Below are 19,028 nucleotides of genomic sequence, written 5' to 3' on the forward strand. Positions count from 1 at the left end.
TCTGTAAAAGAAATCGTACGAAAAGCAGGTAGCGACTCTGACGACGCTGGCTGGAGACATAACAGGCGATGGCCGTTCGCAGTGAGGCGAGGCGACAACGCTGCTTGAAAAGAAAGCGTAGAAAAAAATAGAGAAATGATAAATAAATATGATGAAAGAAAAGATACTGTTGCTGCTTACATTTGGATTGGGTGCGGGGTACGACGGAGGTGGGGCTAAATGACACGGTGACGTCTTCTCGCTCAAATCACCGTGCTGACAATGGTAAATATTTATCATGGTAATGGTGGTGGGGGTGGTGATGACAAGCAGGATGCAACTGATAATGATGTTCAATGATTTTGATAGCGACCCCTGTGGAACGTATTTTTGATGCTTGTTTCGTCCATCGAGGAGACTTCCTGCGGAATAGGGTTATAGCTGATCTAAAAGGTCCATAGCGTATTTGTAAAGCAAAGCATTAAAAATACGATGCTACTATTTAACAAATGTATAGCAGATCCTAGGTGGGGTCATCTGCTGCATGTAATCAATAGCTGTTCATCGACACTGTTTCCGATCTGAGTGCAATTAGTTCACCAGCAAGGCCTATCCTGCACGATGAACGTGCACAAACCTAAGAATACAAGCTAAGACGCGACAAAGCCCTGCCTAAGCTGAATTCAAAACTCCTTTTTCTTTCGCACTATTATACACTTGTGCATTTATTTCATACATCATTGTCTTCATCGTTTGCGTCTCTGTTTCTTTCGGCTCGACTTTAGTCGATACCTTTCCGAGGTGCTTTCCGCCATTCTTTTATTTCGTGCTACGATTTTTCCTCATTAAAAATAGATGGGCTTCGTGTAGCGTGCCGTGTATCAGCAACACCTCATCTAAGTTGCCCGCTAACATTGTCGCCGGCGACGGCTACAGCCAAACGACCGACCTGACTACCTCCCATCTGCTCCGTAGTAAACATGCACGTGTTCGCCTGTCTGTGCGTGCGTCACGCTGATTTCGTTTAGTTTCTTATTTTAAAATCGATTCTTCTGTGCTCCGATGTCAAGTTGACGCTAAACCACGACGTTGTAGATCCCCCGACGCGACTGCCTTTCTGGCTGGTTTCTGTTGTTGATATCTCTCTTTCTGATGTCACAAATATAGGTTCGGTGACCACGGTGCTCAGGCGGCGGCGGCGACAGCTGTGGCGAAGGTATCCGGCTAAAAGCATACGGCCACGACGGGGCTACGCCGGAAGTCCAGGCGGAGCTACGCTACACAGCCAAAAAAGAATGAGCCAGAGATTTTGCAGTTATCTATCTGCATGTTCAGATATACGCGCTATATGAAATTATTATGATTGTTGAAGTGACGTCTGCCGTTGTAGCTCACCGTAGTTACCGGTGTCACATGCAGCGATTGTGTTGTAGTCATTCAGTGGCAGAAGGTCCCTTTTGCTATGCGTCTGTAGCAGAGGGGGCATTAATGTCCTTTGGTCTGCAGGCAATTGTTTTCGAGCTTAGTGAAGCATATATATACTTCCCACATGGAAACAAAGGGAAATTTTCGATACAATCACTCGTGTGGGATCTAAATATATGTATATTCGTTATATTAAGTATTCTATTGAGCTCAAAAACAAAGTAAACATTTCCATAGAAAGGTAATGCTATGCGAAACGTATGCTGACCGCTTGTCGTAAAGCATATGGTATACGAAATTGCTTAAATATTATAGGTAAGCTATATTGCAAAAAAGTGGAAACAGCCATGGATAAAGGCTATTTCCATTTAGGATTTGGTATTTCAGTCGCGAAAGAAGATTACGCTAGGAACAGTTGATTTCGTTTTTTTTTTTTATGATCAAAAAGTTATAAATTTCAGTTACTGATAGACTTTGTTGACCGGCTCTCTAGGCCTTCTATCTGTCACTGCGTTTGATAAGCTTTAGTACAAATAAACAATACTAGCATTTCGCATAAAGCCGTCGGCAGGACCGAATGGGACATTCTAGCTGAAAAAAAAATTGATTTCGTCGCATTATTGTAACATTTGCCCAAATACGAGATCTGTCTCAGGAACTCCTTTAAAATGGCCTACTTTTTATCAGACTAAACACTTCATACAAAACGACTGTTACAATTTAAGAAATAGTAGTCCCGTAGTTTTTTTTTTTTATTTTCGATTGGTGACACCCTAATACCACATTGTCCCATCAATTAGTGTTGCAACAGCTTTGTGTTGGCCTTCACAAAAAAAGAGCACCGGCCGGCAAACCACGTTCAGGCTGAGGCTCATAGTTAGTCGGGCCTTGGGACTCACTCAGTCTAGTTTCTTGCCCTATAACCTTTGTCTTTTCAACGCTGCCTTCAACCGACATGATCCCTCAACAGTTCTTCACCTGCAACTGCCGTCAAGTTGCTTTGACTAGTTACAACAGACAGGGCCTGAAAAGGCCGCCGTAATAGCTGTGGTAGTGGCAGTCGTCTCAGTCCAAGATTGGCTGGTATTTCATTGAAGCGCCTTAAGATAGCGCGTCCTGTAATGACTGAGGCTAGGGTGATTGACTGGCCTCCCTTCAATCAATCGTTGCATCGACCATACCGACAAAGTCCGTCGCCCTTTCAGCAAACCCCAAAGCTAGACCTCTAGTCCTTGTCGGTACCGCTGTCTTTTCAACCGAATGTCATTATACACATACACGGCGTAGTCATGAATGAAGTACTTACTATTTTTTCAAGACTCTCGATGATTTCCTTCGTAGCCTTCACCGTTGTGGCTAACTAAGCCACAACGCCAATCACGTTATACCTGGTAGTGAGCAGGTGTGCCGTCATTTTATCTGGCCCAGCCTAACCTAACCTGGGTTTCACGTTTGATATTTCCAACGAACGAAAACGGTAGCCAACATTTGGCCGAATACTCATAACACTTAATTATAGCACGTAAAACAGCGGGTCATGCGGCTGCTTCGTCCCCGACACCATTCGGGAGTTATGCAGACAAAATTTTTTGATCTTGGGAACTGGACTTCAATAGTACCGGGGTAGTTCGACACCCCATTTCTCTGCCTTGGCTTATTGTTCCAACACCGCTTTCATTGACCTCTGCTCTTTAAGGGCGCTGGAGCACCTCTTGGATGGCTGCTGTAGTAGTGGGGAGGCTAACAGCCCCCTACATCACCCCTGGGTGGCTGTGACGTCGGTACCTTCAGTTGCTAGTCGTGGCTGGTGTTCTTCATTCAGATGATTACTGAATACATGGCGATTATTGACTTCATCATCAAGAAGAAAAACAACCATCGCGTGAACAGAAACGGCAGCAACAGACGTAGCGATACGCAGTACCCCCATTGCCGTCATCGATAAAAGCATAAAGGAGATATACAAGCTGAAGTTAATGACAACGTAAGCTCAAGCAGCCAACAGCCGAAGGACGTTGTCGGCCACTCACAGAAAACACGTCGGCACTTGTAAGGCCTTTGCTACTTTAGATTTAGCAGTGGCTGCGGCACCAAAGGAGACTGAGTCCGTCACCCTGCCTGCAACTGCACAGGACTTACGCTGGATATAGGAGAGAAGAAGCTTCAACTGGAGGCCTGATAGGGTCTTATTGGCTGGCAGTCGCTAGTCAGAACACACTGGCGCAAACGACGCTTTTGATATTGCTGCTAATACAACTACGACGGTAGCTATTGCCGCTCCTGGTGGCGAAAACGCTACTTTACTGCTATTTAGAAAGAAAACAACGATGATGGTTTTAATGAGTTCTATCTGAAGAAATAAGAGGACCAGTTATTCTGTTGATGCGGCTGGTGATGAACAGAGGCTGATGAATGAAAGAAAAGACGTATAAATAAACGCATACAAGGTGCGTCCCAGACAAAATGTCCTCGCTGCTGCGAAATGCATGGGAACCGAACGATCATCGAGATTGAGAGGCTCATTTAAAATCAACGTACATCCGCTGTACGAGCTGTATACCTGTGTGAACATTGACTTGTCGGCACGATAAGAAGCTCTAAGCGTCTGCCGTAGGGTAGGACGATTTGTTGTGTTCTTCAATTAGAGGTCTTAACGTTAATATACGTTGGTATAGCTCTCAATTATATTTGGTGCATGTGAGAACAATAACCATCAAAATCGAAAATTATCCGAGATATTCCGTTTAAAGATTCTAGTGACGTCCTTAGAAAGACCTCTTCTCAATTATAAACCCTTACGTTATAGAACGCATCTGCCGTAGACGCCTACCTTGCACTGCAATCTACGGCATGTAAGTATTATGATTACCCTGAATCATTTCATGAAAAGGCTGCAGGTTGAAATCAAGCTTAAAGCATTTATACCAACTATACATGAATAGTTTTACTACCACAAACGGTATCTCTACACGGAGTTTCTTTGTCAAGAAGATTTGGCAGGAGGACCAGAATCTGACGACATCTTTTCGAAGATAACACACCACCTGTGTAACAGTGTTATTTCGTCGCACGCGACAGCTTCAACCTCATGAACTTCACTGAAGGGTGCATCACCAACTAGAAGAAAGAAAAAAACATCAATCGTTTCATACGAAAAGCTAGAGTGAGAGCTAGATAAGACGAGCTGATACGATGGTACTTTTCTCAGATCTCACAATTCCTCCTTCAACCCCACTTCCCCTCATGTTTACTTTACGTGCTTCTCGACATGTCGTCCCGTTTGGAATTGCCATGCGAATCTTGGCCCAACGTCCTCACCTTTTCTTTAAAACCGTATATTTATCACCCGCTCTCGCCTTTCGTTTTCAAGTCCCGTACCAGCTTCTAGCAGCTTCGACTTCTTCCATTTTTCTTGCTCTTCATTTCCTTTCGCTTCTCTACTCTTCTGCACGTCTGACTCAGGCTTCTCCCACTCTGTCCCTTTATCCTTTGTCCCGAGCTAACCCGCGTGCGCCTTCTATGCAACAACAACATCGACAGCAGCAACACGAGCAGCTGATGCCACTGACGCCATCGACTTCCCTCCCCCGCTTAATTCACAACTTCCGGCGCCATCCGCTTCAGTCGACTGACTCCGTTTGGCCATCTCTGTGTGTCCCTTCGCTTGCTTGTTGTTTCTACCTGTGCCTGCGGCCTCCTCTTGGCCGATGGCTGCCTGCCTGGTTGATGGCCTTAGTTAAGTAAACTGTCTCGTCGCAACGTAACAGGCGCGAGAGCTCGAACCGCTGCAGTGGTACCACCCAGCCAGCCAGCCATCGTCTCTGCACCATCAATAGTAAAAGCAGTGGCTTCTGCTGAGCGACTTCGTCAACATCCGGTTAACGCTGGTACGTCTTGTTTTGGTTCTTCTTTGCTGCCTTATCGGAGCACCGTAGCACGGCGTAGCACGAGAAGTAGCAGCAATCAACAGCGGTCGGAGCGTCAACCGCCGCCAGCACAACGGCATCGTCGTCATCATGGTACTTGTACTCTTCGTCGCCGTCCTAGTAGGAACGGTTTTCGCTCACATCACCAAAGTCCATAGACGAGCACGTTTACTATAGACGCGCTGGTGTAGGGTAGAAGGGCGGTGGCGGCAACGTTCTTCACAGCTTCTGACACCGTTCTTCGTTTACGCCACTACTTCACAACTCTCACTGTGACTTCCATCGTTGTATACAATATGTAGTGAGTATTGTGGACGTCCCGGGCTGATGCCATGCCACTGATTCGTAGCCCTGTTCCACATCTACCACAATACATCTCCCCTGGGCTACCCTCTTTTAAGCACCTAATACTTATCGCGACCGTAACTATTACATATCTTTTCCATATAATACTCTCATTCCATGTACCCTTCCATGAACCTGAGATCTTTTATCCTAGTAGCAGCTCACTCCGATTTAAACTACGACAGAAAAAAAAACTACAACAACGCCTACGGCCACTGCCGCTACAATCAGCGTGTCCTCTCTCCCGTGACCTGCGATGGTCACGTTTAGTGCGACCCAAACACGCAACAACAGGGTTACAATAATGTCATATAAGACACGCACCCAACCACATACTGAGACAATCGGTATTGTCGTCATTGTCATTACTTTCTCTCCGCTTGTTAATGCTATTATTTAGGTACTTACTTGTCTGTTTGTTCGCGAATCGTTTCATTCCGACGTATGGCAGCTACAATAGCAGTATGCGTTGTAAAGGTTGGAGAGTGTACTGCTGGAAAACTCAACGGTGCTAATAGCGTTCGAAATAAAGCCAGTGTTCCTATGTAGCCACCATTGCTCATGGTCTTCGATCACCTCAACGTCGAAGCGGTCGATCTCGCCGTCGACGTTCCCGTAAAGCGTCGCACCGTTTCGTACATACTATGCTAGTCGTAGCCGGTGTGTACCACGAATCGCATAGGTATCGTAGCACCATAGACTACTGAAGAAATGACGATGGGCAACGGAAAACGGCAGATGATCGAAAGAGGCGGGCGGCGGGGGGAATATCAAATGATCATAATCTATGTGTCGGGTTAGTTTTACCATGAGAGTTCGCTCAAATACATTCATTTCTGAAGGGTAGTATTCATAGAGTTCGTGCTGCATGGCAAAGTTTTTTCGGTAAAGTTATCCAGAAGATGCGTGGAGCAGCTTAATGCAAACCCCGATGTGTGTTTATCCACCAGTCTATTGCAGGGCTGTGGGGCAAACCCACACGCTCCTATGTGTCCCACTATGCTAGCGTAACACTAGAGTCCAGCCAATACAAGCAGCCGAATTGGGTAACGAATAGCCCTCTACTATGATGAACACCTACGGTGTACGAAAATATGTACATGGTACGGTAACGGCGACGCGCTAGAACTTAGAAGTTCTGCACGTTCGTTTCAATAGCGGAATTCGCCGTTCATACTTGATAGTTGATGATGACTGTGAAACGACGCCCAGACAAATGGCACATCTTCTTACGCTCGCCGGCGAAGTCTGCTTGAACTGCCCCAGTCATCGCGTCGCACGCAACATGGTCAGCTGGCTACTTGTTCAATGGCTGAATGCTTGTCGCTGACTGGCGCCATGTTATATGCTTGACGTTACGCAACGCGATTCGATGCGATGTCGTAGCTGGCATTGGAAGGCGCTTCATACGAGCATGAATGTATCATTCTGAATGGCCGTAGACATAACGTAGTACTAGTAATCCCAGTCGCTCTGGAGAGAGGTGACCGGTCAAGTGAGAGAGCGGACGCACGTCGACGGGCGCTATATATCAACCTTACGAAGGTAGAAGCTCTTGCACCTACGGCTACTGTAGGCTATGAATTACGGCAATGTCGCGAGCGCCAGCTGGGTTAGTGACTCATGAATTCATGAGATGAAATGAGGTGTATTTCGCGATTGGGCTGAGGTGTAAAGATGCGGATGGTAAACACTACAGACACACTTACACACACGTACAGCAATAACAAACACGGAGACATACACAGAGGGCATGTAGGACACATAAAGATGTATAGGTTTACATAAAGGGCCGTGTGCGAACGTGGATCGTTGGTAAACAGACGTCTGGCGGAATATTAAACGAAGCAGTGCCTTAGATAGCATTTCGGTTCAAACGAAATATGGAGAGAGTACTTGATTCAGCAGCGAAGAGACAATCTGTTGAAAATTAAAGGATAGCGTTCGCTTTTATCATGAAAAAATGTATTAAATTTTTAAATTTTCAACTAATATTCACATATATAGAAGTATAAGGAAAGCGCTCTTTTAATTATACCAATTAAATCGATTTTGATTCAGAGAAACAACATTTCTCAGGAGTTATTTCTGCACGTCGGTGAAAACAAACAAGGTTCTTTTTCAGTTGGACATGATCAGCAATAATAGCAGGCGAGCACTATATAATAGCTAGAAGAATGTACTCGTTTGACAAAGAGGTTTTGTCGTAGTGATAGAACCACCAATTGAAATAGGTACCCCTGGTTCAGTTACATCCGGCTGGCTATCAGCAATATTATATATCATCGAGTTTACTCGAATCGTCCAATGTTCAGTCCAGTAGACTTTAGCCAAGTCCCATTTTGAATTTCGCTCGCTTTCTTCCCCCATCGATGATTGATTTTTTAGCTTTTCTGTTCTGCTGATTTAACTATAGCGCGTCATCTGCTAGCAAAATTTATTAAGCCGTATCCAGCGTCCTCTTTCCTCAACATTCTAACTCCCTTTTCCTATTTATCTGTCAGTTTGTTTGTGTTGTCTCGATGTTCCATATGAACAACAACAACAACGTTCAGATTAACTAAGACCCACCTCCCCCCGTTAGGACCGACTGCTGGCTATTTGTGGCGTCACAGAAGGACATCGCGCCTGCGACGCGCAGCTACGGCAATGGCTGTGTTAGCGATGCGGCGTCTCTGTGTTAGGTAGACAGCCAGTGCCAGTTGATATCTATTGCGATGGCACTACCACGACAGGTTCTGAAGCTCTTGCTATCGTTGTTGTTGTTACTGTTATTATGGTTGCTGCGGCTATTGTTGTTGACAGAGTTGTTTCTGTATGAATTTCCGGCGCATTCTCTGAAAAATCAGCGTGAACACTTACAATAGCCCTCATCTGTGTTGATCACCCTTACCGCTAGCCAATCATGGCATGGTAGTTTTTGCTAGCTAGATATGGATATCGCGTGGGGATAAGGTAAGGGTCGCCCGGGTAAGGGATCGAAGCACACCTTCAACGACTAACGCTACTAAGCACGGCAGATTTAGCGGCATATACTGTCATTATCACTAGCATAATTTGCTGTTTCGAAGGTCAAGGTGATGTTGCTATGATACAAGTTTTGGTCATCGCTCGGACGCCTGTCTCATAATACATTAATCTATAGTGTAAGCCGCAGTCACAAATCTGCCTTTAAATATACAGAGTAGCAGGGCCTTAAGCTGTTGGCCACTAGTTGTTTATGAGGCTAGGTCAGGTTTTTTCTGGTAGCATAGATATGCTGAAACTTGACACGCTTACCTGAAAGTGTATTTGCGCTTGGTCCATCGTAGACCAGGTAACCGATCCAGGATACAAAGCCGGTAAGAGGATCAGCTTAAGGATCTACTTTGTGGAGTGAATTTTGATCCCGGATATCAGATGGAATATACCACCCCAAAAAGATGATCTTGAAAGGGGTACTTAAAACGAATTAAGGCTATATATAGATGCCCAGCTCTACCAGAAGCGAGTGTCATGGTTTACCTAGAATTAAGCGGTAAACATCCCATACAATTAAAATATTAGATTTTTATTTTTTTCGAAGTAAACAAAGAATGCTCTTATGACCTAAACTAAATGTTTGTCTATATTCTAATTCGGATTCTGATAGAATGTTTAACGACGGTGCCGGACGTAAAACTCAAGACATACATTACTACCCGTCTTGCTACCAAGAACAAAGAACAGCTTTAGGATTCATCCCGTTTTCATATGGCGGTCCACACACGGATGCTCCAGTATAACACTACAAAATAGCACCAACTCATCGTGTTATCCCTTAAGGTCGACATCGAACTGATTTACCTTACGGTGCTATTATTGTTGTCCTAATCAGCTTCCGAGCAAAGGAACAGGTACCTAAATGACAAGCTGAAGCTGAAAACAGTGAAAAAACCACACGCCTCCGACGTTGACAAAAGAAAAATATAATCACTAACATCTCGATTCAGCCCAACGCCAAATTAGCTGCCAAGAAAGAATGATAATATTAAAATAGACGTTTAGCGTTCGACGTCCGTTTCAGTTGTCCTAGCTAAGCGTTACTCTTTCAAACGACCAGCACGACATGGAATGTGTCTACGCCCGGTATCCAACCTAAGCCAGCCTTGACCTAATGCCACTAGGTTTAACACGGTTGACAAGAGAACGCGATAGTGTAATGGCCCGTTCGTCCACTGCGATTTGAGTATCTGGCTAGCGAAAACTCTGACACTGAAAACACCTCGACGATCCACCCGTACGCGTCGTCGGTCTCGTTACTGAACGATTCTCGTCGTAGCCGTGGACCGCTGTTAGGGACAAAGTCGTGGTCAAGTCAGCCGGGTACTTGCCCTCGAGCGGCGAAAGGAACAGAGATGATGTTGGCAGTCAGCGGATTACTCACAGCAGACCCGTAGTCGCCGGCACCGCTGCTGCCCTTCTTGCATTAGCAACTGCAATAACCGTTGCCCTCTACAACGGTCAGAGCAGCAATGAACGGAAGGCATATAGAATCACTGATATCATCACTATAGTCTATCAAACAGATCTAACGAGGGGAGAAACAACACAGACTGGCTTCAGCGGAGCAAACTGAAGAATCTAAATGGCCATATCAATATTTCAAGTTGTAGAAATAGCGGCAGAAGCGTTCAGTGTAAGAGATTATTGGGTTAGCTAGACTACTGCAGCAGTTAGTGTCGTGTCGACAACGCAAAGATAGTATATGGGCTTTTTTACAATGACTATTCATATACTCGATTACGTTTATGTTCATCCCATTCTCAGTCTTGTTGTGGGGGGGGGGGGGGAGAGGATCCAGGAGGCTTTTTGCTGCTAAGGGGGCTAAGGGGAACGGTTTTAAATCGTATTAATTTGCGCTGACGGCCGTAATAGCGGCCAGCATTGCGTACACGCGAACGCTCGGAAGTGCTATGATAAAGCTTCGTGGTGGTCGTAATACGATTTAATGGCACTTTTCCAAACAGGACAAAGCCCGTAGATTGGTATCAGGTGATACCCTAACCCATGCGTCAGTGGGGAACTTTAAGGGGTTATCAATTGAGTCAGTCACCTATAGCGAATATGTTATCGAGAATAGCTAATTCAAAATTCATTAATTGAACGTATAGAAAACGAGATCTATGTTCGATTCTATGCTTTAGCGAAAACGAATAAATTTTCGATTGAAACGATCGTTGAGGTTGGCCCCCTAGAAATAGCCCTAGGTTTAATAATCCTTCCTGCATAAGTACATTGATGAAAACGAGTCAAATAGAAAATTATATTATGTATATGATTAATTGATCTGGCGGGTAGCTGTCTTCGGCATGACTTGTATTTTACTGTTTGATAGGGGGCAAATCTTTAAATGACTTTATCAGTGAAATACCGGTACGATCGTATGACTGAATCATTATTTCATATCAATATAAAATAGTTTGGTTAGTAGTGCTTGCGTTCGGCGAGACCCCTATGCACCTCTAATTGTTTTTAATAATCAAGTGATATTAGGATTCTGGACGCAGCTGCCTTAGAAGATCCTAAATGTCAAAGTATGTACCGTGTGGCTCGGTCAAGCCGGTCTGTCTGAAGAGGTTTCTATTTTATTCTAAACTAAAGGCCCTTTCATCTAATTATTTTTATATAGCGGAACTACGTAGGGAAACATGTGAGTTGTATTCCTATATTCGACAATATCCTTTCAGACGTTATCTTCTTCCAGTATGGTTAAATTGATCATGCCATTTTATCGCTTCCGAATGTTACTTCAACGCCTATTAGGCTGGTAACTCCCTTCTCAAACCTGTTTTAGCAATGAAAAAAAAAAAGAAAAAAAAACGTACACAGCACAGATATCAGGAGACGTTTTTTTTTACTTCCGCTTCGGTTGGGATTCGATCAACGGACAGATAGATAGAGGGGAGGGAGCGGGGGGCAACGGCGGTTCGACTGAGACAAGAAACTCCACTCGAATGAACAATAAACCGCAACATTTAGACTTGTTCGACCTCCTCTAGCGGCTGAGCTTGAAAAATACTTCTGGGTAGTATATGGTATTGGTAGCCATTTAGTTTTTGCCATCTCGTCTTTGGCAAGGCGACCCAATGGCGGGTATGGAGCGTTGGGCTGTTTCTGGAATCCGTCCATGTTCGACCGTCACCACCGTCCTCATCGCAGTTTGATTATAAATACATTATTATATGCCATATATATATATATATATATATGAATAAATTTGAATTGTTTCTCATTGTTTTTGATTTTCATTTCGGAACTAACGATTTTATTGCGTGCTCCGTTGCATGGTTTACTAATGACTCGATCTGATTTTATCAGAGTGGTCGCTACCCAAGATTTTTTGGGTTTTATATATATATATATATATATACACTGTTAACAGTAGGAGTAGTATGTGGAAGGAGAGGAGAAGCGAGCGGAAAACAGTAAAAGTTTGCTTGAAAACGCAAATAAGCACACAATCAACTCGTTCCACACCAGCTATTGTCTATTTGTTTCTATCTCATATATGGAGACGCAAGGAACTCAAGACTATAAAACAGCACCGGCAGTGTCCACTATGGAAGCGACCGTTCAATTGGCCGATGAGCTTGGACCTTCAACCCGGGCGCAGACAGAGCATGCAGATATTATGGTCGTAAGAATACTTGTCGTGTTAATTGCGATTATCTAGTCTCAAGCTTATTGTTTTTCCTTTTATCGGGTTAATATACATAAACCTGAATCAATCGTGTTCGGTCTCTCTCGAACACTTAACCATAGAAATCCTAATCCCCATAAAGTTCTATAGGCAAAACATGACAGCGATGCTAAGCAGGCAAGATAGTTGACCGCTAGCCTGCGTGAAGAGTCGAATGGTATAGGATAATAATAGCAGTACAAATGACAGTCATAAGATGTAGATCTATCGTTAATGAGGTTGTAAAAAAAAAAAAAAAAAAAAAAAACACAAAACCGTTATTCGTCTGACGGTAGCCGTGTAATGAAATCAATGGAAAACTTAATACAACTTAAATAGAGCGACGATTTTCGAAACAAAGAAAAATGGCCGTACGCGACGCTTACCAGGGGAAAAGGTCGAAATTGTAGAGGGGGGAGGGGGGGGGAGAACGAAACGTTCGATGTTATTTAGGCTTCTTTCCACTGAAAATTATCTATAATCCTATTAACTGTGGGATATGACGTTATTGTATGAAACCACATCTAAACGCATTTGCATAAACACCCACATATACAATTACTGAACGAAAAGAAGATCTTCAGGTTACTGCAGTGGCTTGATGCTTGAGATCTTAATCAAGCTCAAACGGATAGTTCTGCAGGGACGTTTATCAGAGCGAGAATTTTTTATCATCAGTGTTGTTATTGCCATGAAGTAGAATTTCGTCACGGTCATTTATAAGTAGAAGAACATTCTCACCCCATCTAGGATCATGCCCAGAATCATCTGTAGTGACCGAAACACAGCAGTAACATCAGAACCAAAGGAACAAGCAGAAAAAAAGGGCTCCGCGATTGGTGAGCACTGCTTTAACCAGTCGACGATTTTTGCAAAGACACCTGAATGCTACATAATAGACCGTAACGTTAATGGCCAAGCCCCCTTTCTGATAACAGCATCAAAACAATAGCAGCTTAAATGTAGGTTGGTGCCGTAGGAGAAAGTATGTAGCAAATATCTTACAGAAAAATGGCCAACACCGATGAGTTTACGGCTTTTTAGTTTAGACAACACGGCCAATCCAGCCTTCATTTGTCCATTTCGCACTATGTGTCTGTAAGTGCGCCAACCACACATATATGTATACAGAAAGGGAGCGAGAAAGTAATGACAAGTTACAAGTTAAGCATGAGTTACCTTCGAATATGTCACAAAAAAGGTACATTGACCACCCAACACAAAACAGCGCTCTTTGAAGTCTGCGAATAGCTTTAGCCAACTTCAGATGGCAATTAACCCATTTATTCGTGTTACTAGCGCGATGCCATGCTACAAAATGCACAAAACAGTATTGTGATGGAAGCAAACACCAATTCAGCTAGATCAATCATAAATGTTGACTGATTCCCAGTTAATTTTCTAGGGTTGTTCCGTTCGGCATAGGGTAGAAGTAAGGGTCCATTTTCTATTGATAACCTTGAGATCGGCCTGTCTCTACTGCACGACGAAGGCGCTGACGCTTGATTGTTGGACCCACGGGACTGAGTCCTCCAGGTGTTCTGTCTAAATGATTGCAATTTCTCATCTGCTAGTTAAATTGTTTCCCACTTTACTCAAGCGTTCGTAAGAGAACGACACTCGTTCTTCGAAAAAGCTTTGAGATTGAAGAACAACTTCTCGAAGATTTAAGTGCTTTACGACCTTCTTTCTCTATTTAGGAGGTCTGGCCACTAGAAATTTAGCAAGTTCAGGTCCGTCAATATCGAACGTTTCATAAGAGTTGACGTCGCGCACGTGTTGTTACTTTTACGTCGATTTTTATTACGCTACAGATACAATTTCCTATGTACAACGATTACCGCAATACAGAAATGAATCGATAGGTTGAGGTGACAAAATGATACCCGCCACTCAGTATTTCGAATTATACGTACGAGAAGTACTCGAAATGAGAGAGGGCGTGAACCGTCGTCGTCGTCGTCGTCGTCGTCGTCGTCTAGTTGAAGTTTTGGAGAGACGAAAGGTTTTGTTCAGACAATGAAAAGTTACGTTGACATTTACATACGAGTAGACGTTTGATATCACTAGACACACCTCATTCTATACTGTCCAGAGCCAACTGCCAATGCATATCATATATATATATATATTACAAGAGAGAGGGTAAACAAAACAGACGAAATCAACTCCAACTTACTAAATCGGTCAGCCTGCAGACACTGAACTAAGCATCCCGTGCCAGCGTTGTCTATACCTTGTTAAGCTAATTATATTGCAAAGCACACTGTACATTGTTCGTTTCCAATTTTGAAATTATAATACTCTTAAGTAATCCCAAAGGTCCGCTACATTTGGTTAAATCTATGTCCGATTTTATCCTACCGGTACTACAGGTCGTTCCGAAGCTTTGACTTAATGATGTTCAGTGCAATACCGCTGCATTGAACATCGTAATACTTGTACCTCTCCTAACATCCTACATTTTCTATTTTTTTTTTTTCTTACCTTTTACCCTTTGTTGTCTACACAGTCGAACTTGATATGATGGTCAAGGCCAGCCATCAGCGTGTATTCTGAGACGTCCTGCTATTGCCTTTTTTTAACCATGTTTTGCTGAGTAAAGAAGCTATAGACCACTACGGGTATAGTACGGCTGTATTCTTCGACCAATTCCAACGCAATGATTTCTAGGAGGAAATTTTTTCCATAGTGCCGATATCATCAAATAGATGCCTTTTTCAATTACTCTCACAGCCGAAGCGCAATAGTATCTTCGCACGTTTTTTTTGTACTATCAAACATTTTCAAGGTCTTTTACGTAGCGAGCGGTCGAGCTGCCACTTCCAGAACTAGAAAATGGATCGGGCCATAATGGTAAAATTGCATTACCGAATATTGCGTCAGGTACGTCGGGACGAAAAGCACTAACGGGCAAAGACAGAACGATACAGAAACTACAAGTTACCCAATTATAATGGCATCTAATAAGTTTTGTGAGACCGTGTCGCGAACCGTATTCGCGACCAAATGGGGCATTTAACCCGAATTGGATCTCAGATGAAGTTCACGTTTATGGGCACCGTATTCGATATACCTTATCTAATTTTCTAAGCACCTCTTGTTGCTCAATCAGTTAACCATTTTCAGTAAATCACCTTTTTTTCTGCCAGGGGCATTTGTCAAATGGTGATTTTTTCGTGCTTACATCTTGGAGCCCCGTTCTTGAACCGACGTCACATTCGTTTTCTTCATCTTGGCCTATAGAATTTCGCATATGAGTCTAGTTTGTGCCTGTCTCGATACGCACTATCCTGATTGTACGGCCATCAGTTAATGTAGCAAATCTGATCCGAAGGTCCCGATTCGAGAAGTTTAATTATAGCGATAACCGTTTCATCTCGAATGCCACCGACGCGTCTTTCAAAAGAGAGCGATTCGCTCAGACTAATGAATAGCAGATGCGTAATCTTGATAATTACAAACTGGAAACCATATAACAGTGTCTAATTCAGTACGATGCCATTGAGACGAAAATAACAGCAGCAGCAAGTATATATTTAGAAGATAGACAGATGCATGACTTTTCAGGGCAAACCAGCGTGATTTTAATTGGGATGGCGGCGACAACAATTAGCCACTGAGAACATATTCGTTGGGTTATCGATCTATACGTTCAGTGTGGGGTTCTATCAGGGTTGTAATTTTCGGCAATTTTTTTCCTGTGGTTACTTAATTTCTATATTTATTAGTTTACGCCGATTGCTTTTTGATCGATCGTAATTGTGTTACCTCTTTGGGTAGCCTTTGCCCGTTAACCCAGTTTTTATGTTGCATTTCCATTACCGTCGTAGCAGGTCAGTAGGCATAAGAATATATTATGGCTTTGACTAGCGGCTGTACCGACTTCCGATAACGGTACTACCACACGCACTTCACTACCTCGCTACCTCATCCAGAAATATCGATGTAACAAACCGTCCCACGTAACATCGTGTCAATAACCCATATTTCTCGTTTGCGGATAAAACAGCTGCATGCCAAAAGATAGCGTTGACAATATCAGTCTGTATGAAGATACACAATCAATATGGGTAGCCATATTAGTGCGGAGTTGTTAGGGTCAATCTAATGGGTTCTACTACGACGAGATAACGATGGTGTTTTATATGAAAGGCGACTTTTGCCACTTATTAATGTGTGACATTTTTTTTAGTTTGAACCGTTATTAACTTTAATCAGTTGAATAATAAATATTAACGCTGACGATATACTGCAAAACTGAAGAACAGGCCACTATTACTTTATTTGTTTTATTTCAGTTGACCTACCAAGTCAAGTGCCTCCGCTGACCCCAGGTACAAACCAGAAGATGGCAAATATGCTTCAGTTGTCCTTTTCGACCTGGGACAAAGTTCGTGAGATGTTTAACACACCGCGAGGTAAGTATCAAGAAAAACCCTCAGCAAGTGAACAGAACCAGTGACAACGATAAACAATACATTTAGAATAGGTAGAATTTAGAATATCAAGGTCTATTATGCGCACACGTAAAACAGAACATAACGTAATATCATCACCATCATTGAAGGTTTGTATTTTTTCTTAGATGGCCTTCTCGCCACTCTCGCAGACTCGCTACTCCTGCCAGCACGCCTGTAAATATACGTTTAATATTTGCTTGTTAGCACATGCCTATATACAAATGCCGATCATAACTTGGATAACCTACATTTTAATAAGAGGTTCCTGTATTTGAGATACGTTTCATCATCATATTTGAGATATATTCCATTATCATATTTCATCGCTGCTGATCGAGCCAGCGTTTTCCGGCTGTCTTGCCATTTTGCAACAAATAGAGACCTGTCTATCAACGTTCCTCGACCTACAGGCATTATTGATTGTATAACGAGAACAAACATTTTCGGCCTCTAAACTTCTTTCGTGTGTCATCCGTGTAAATCTTTATATAGCACACCACTTACAGCCCCTTGTTCCCAGGTAATGCTTCAAATGATGTTCTCCTTTTTTTTTTTGAAATCTTTGCGACTGCATTGATTTGTTATAACTGGCGCAACGCCGTCTTCGGCGATATTGTCTCGGAAACGAGCGGCATGTGTGACGTAGAGGAAATCATTCGGTTTCGAAAAAGCCCATTTCTATGTTATGCCTACCCAAGCAATAGCCGCCCCCACGTTGCTTTCGGGTCCATTCGCGTTAATAAATCGAAGTGGGCAGCTACAGATAAAGCCATTTTATGGCTCAATACGGTCCTCTGAGCACAAACCGAACAGGCTGCTTTGCAATCGGTCCCCTTCGTTGCTCTTCTTTTTCGGCGAGCCAATTTTACTCGGCAGCGGCAATAGCATCTATGGCAATGACCATCGTTGATGAAAAAAACCGTGCGTCTATTGAAAACTAGTTCAGATTTGAGCTCGTTTTCGATATGAAGACCTTGCTGCGGGCCCGTGAATCGCTTTCGTAAAACCCACTTTCCACTCGAACACGATGTTTGCGATCGATGGACCTTCGCTAGGCAGGCTGGTTGGTCTCTGGCTTTCACTCCGTTACTTTCTCAACAGGGGTCGATAGCTCTCCCTCCATCTTTTCTTCTAGTGCTTAGTAATTTCTTCATGTACGATACTCGTCGTATACATGTTGGCCGGAAATGCGGAGTCGTCGCTTCGTCCGGAAGTGGGGCCTTATATAATTTTCTATTTCTCTCGCACTCTACTTATCTGTCTTATGTAGGTCTGTAAGGGAGATGCTCCTAAAAGAGATAAGCTACATTCTCCCGAATCGAAAAGGACCTACAATATACTGGTCAAAATACAAAAATCTAGGTAGAGAAAACATGACGGGGAGACCTTAGAGAAATTTCTCTGCATACGCATTTAGGCAGACTGAAAGGAACATGGACGAGGAAGGAACGGAGAGAGAAAAAAGGACTCCGATCTCAAGCGCGGGTGCGCGAACGTCCTTGCTCGATGAAAACACACGAGCCAGTATGAGCAAGGTGGCGCAGGCCACAGATTGTCGAGACTATCTAGATAGGCAGGACTCGAGATCCAGGAAAACGCTTCAAGACAAGAGCGGCGTGCTTCGAAATGTATTAAAATGCCACTATTCAATAGAACTAGGAAGATCGACGAAGTAATTGCGGCTTGTGCCAGATGTCGATGATTTTCACGGGCGAGGCTCCGTTTTAGCTAAGTTCAAGCTGCTTTTAACTAAACGGTGCTGTTCAACTTGAAAAACACGTATTGAGGTGAGGATCGCATCTAAGTCATTCAGCTGAATTTCATCTAAATTATCGTAGACCACGCTCGGTTATAGCTGATATACAGCAGATGCCGATGGCATTGTTAAATTTCTATAGCATTTATATGCATGCACTTCTTAGTACGTACGCCTCTTTATTAACTGACATATTGTTAAAGGTAGAGACAGACAAGTAGCTAGTCTTATGATGAGTAGTAATTTTGAATATCTATATTACTATGCCTTCGTACGTCAATACCGATTCTAATAGGATATGCGTTATCTTTGTCGTCAAGTGTAAACTAGGACAACGAAGTTCAGTGAAGTTCAGTATGAATATGAAGTTCAGTAGAGTATTGTTAACCTGAGTCTGTATTGAGACAGGTAAAATAGGTCGCAGGTTATCTCGT

The 19,028-nt window shown here is 43.3% G+C and overlaps 1 protein-coding gene and 1 long non-coding RNA gene across 4 annotated transcripts in view; one reads left to right on the forward strand and one right to left on the reverse strand.

Annotated features, from left to right (window-relative positions):
* Positions 1-568: 568 nt before the first annotated feature.
* On the reverse strand, positions 569-9,586 carry LOC147753576 (uncharacterized). The gene is made up of 2 exons (XR_015310754.1): positions 8,955-9,586; positions 569-1,256 (listed from the first exon to the last, which is right to left on the reverse strand). It is a non-coding gene; the product is annotated as an uncharacterized LOC147753576 (long non-coding RNA).
* Positions 9,587-16,656: 7,070 nt separating this feature from the next.
* Positions 16,657-19,028, forward strand: part of pnt (ETS transcription factor pointed) — a 41,296-nt gene continuing 38,924 nt past the window's right edge. For all 3 annotated transcript variants that reach the window (XM_022832129.2, XM_022832132.2, XM_022832130.2), the window contains exon 1: positions 16,657-16,796. In XM_022832129.2, coding sequence (XP_022687864.1) covers positions 16,727-16,796 — 70 coding nt within the window. In that variant the 5' untranslated portion in view covers positions 16,657-16,726. The remainder of the gene's footprint in view (positions 16,797-19,028) is intronic.

This window comes from Varroa jacobsoni, unplaced genomic scaffold, assembly GCF_002532875.2.
Source record: "Varroa jacobsoni isolate VJ856 unplaced genomic scaffold, vjacob_1.0 scaffold_373, whole genome shotgun sequence".
Lineage (NCBI taxonomy): Eukaryota > Metazoa > Arthropoda > Arachnida > Mesostigmata > Varroidae > Varroa > Varroa jacobsoni.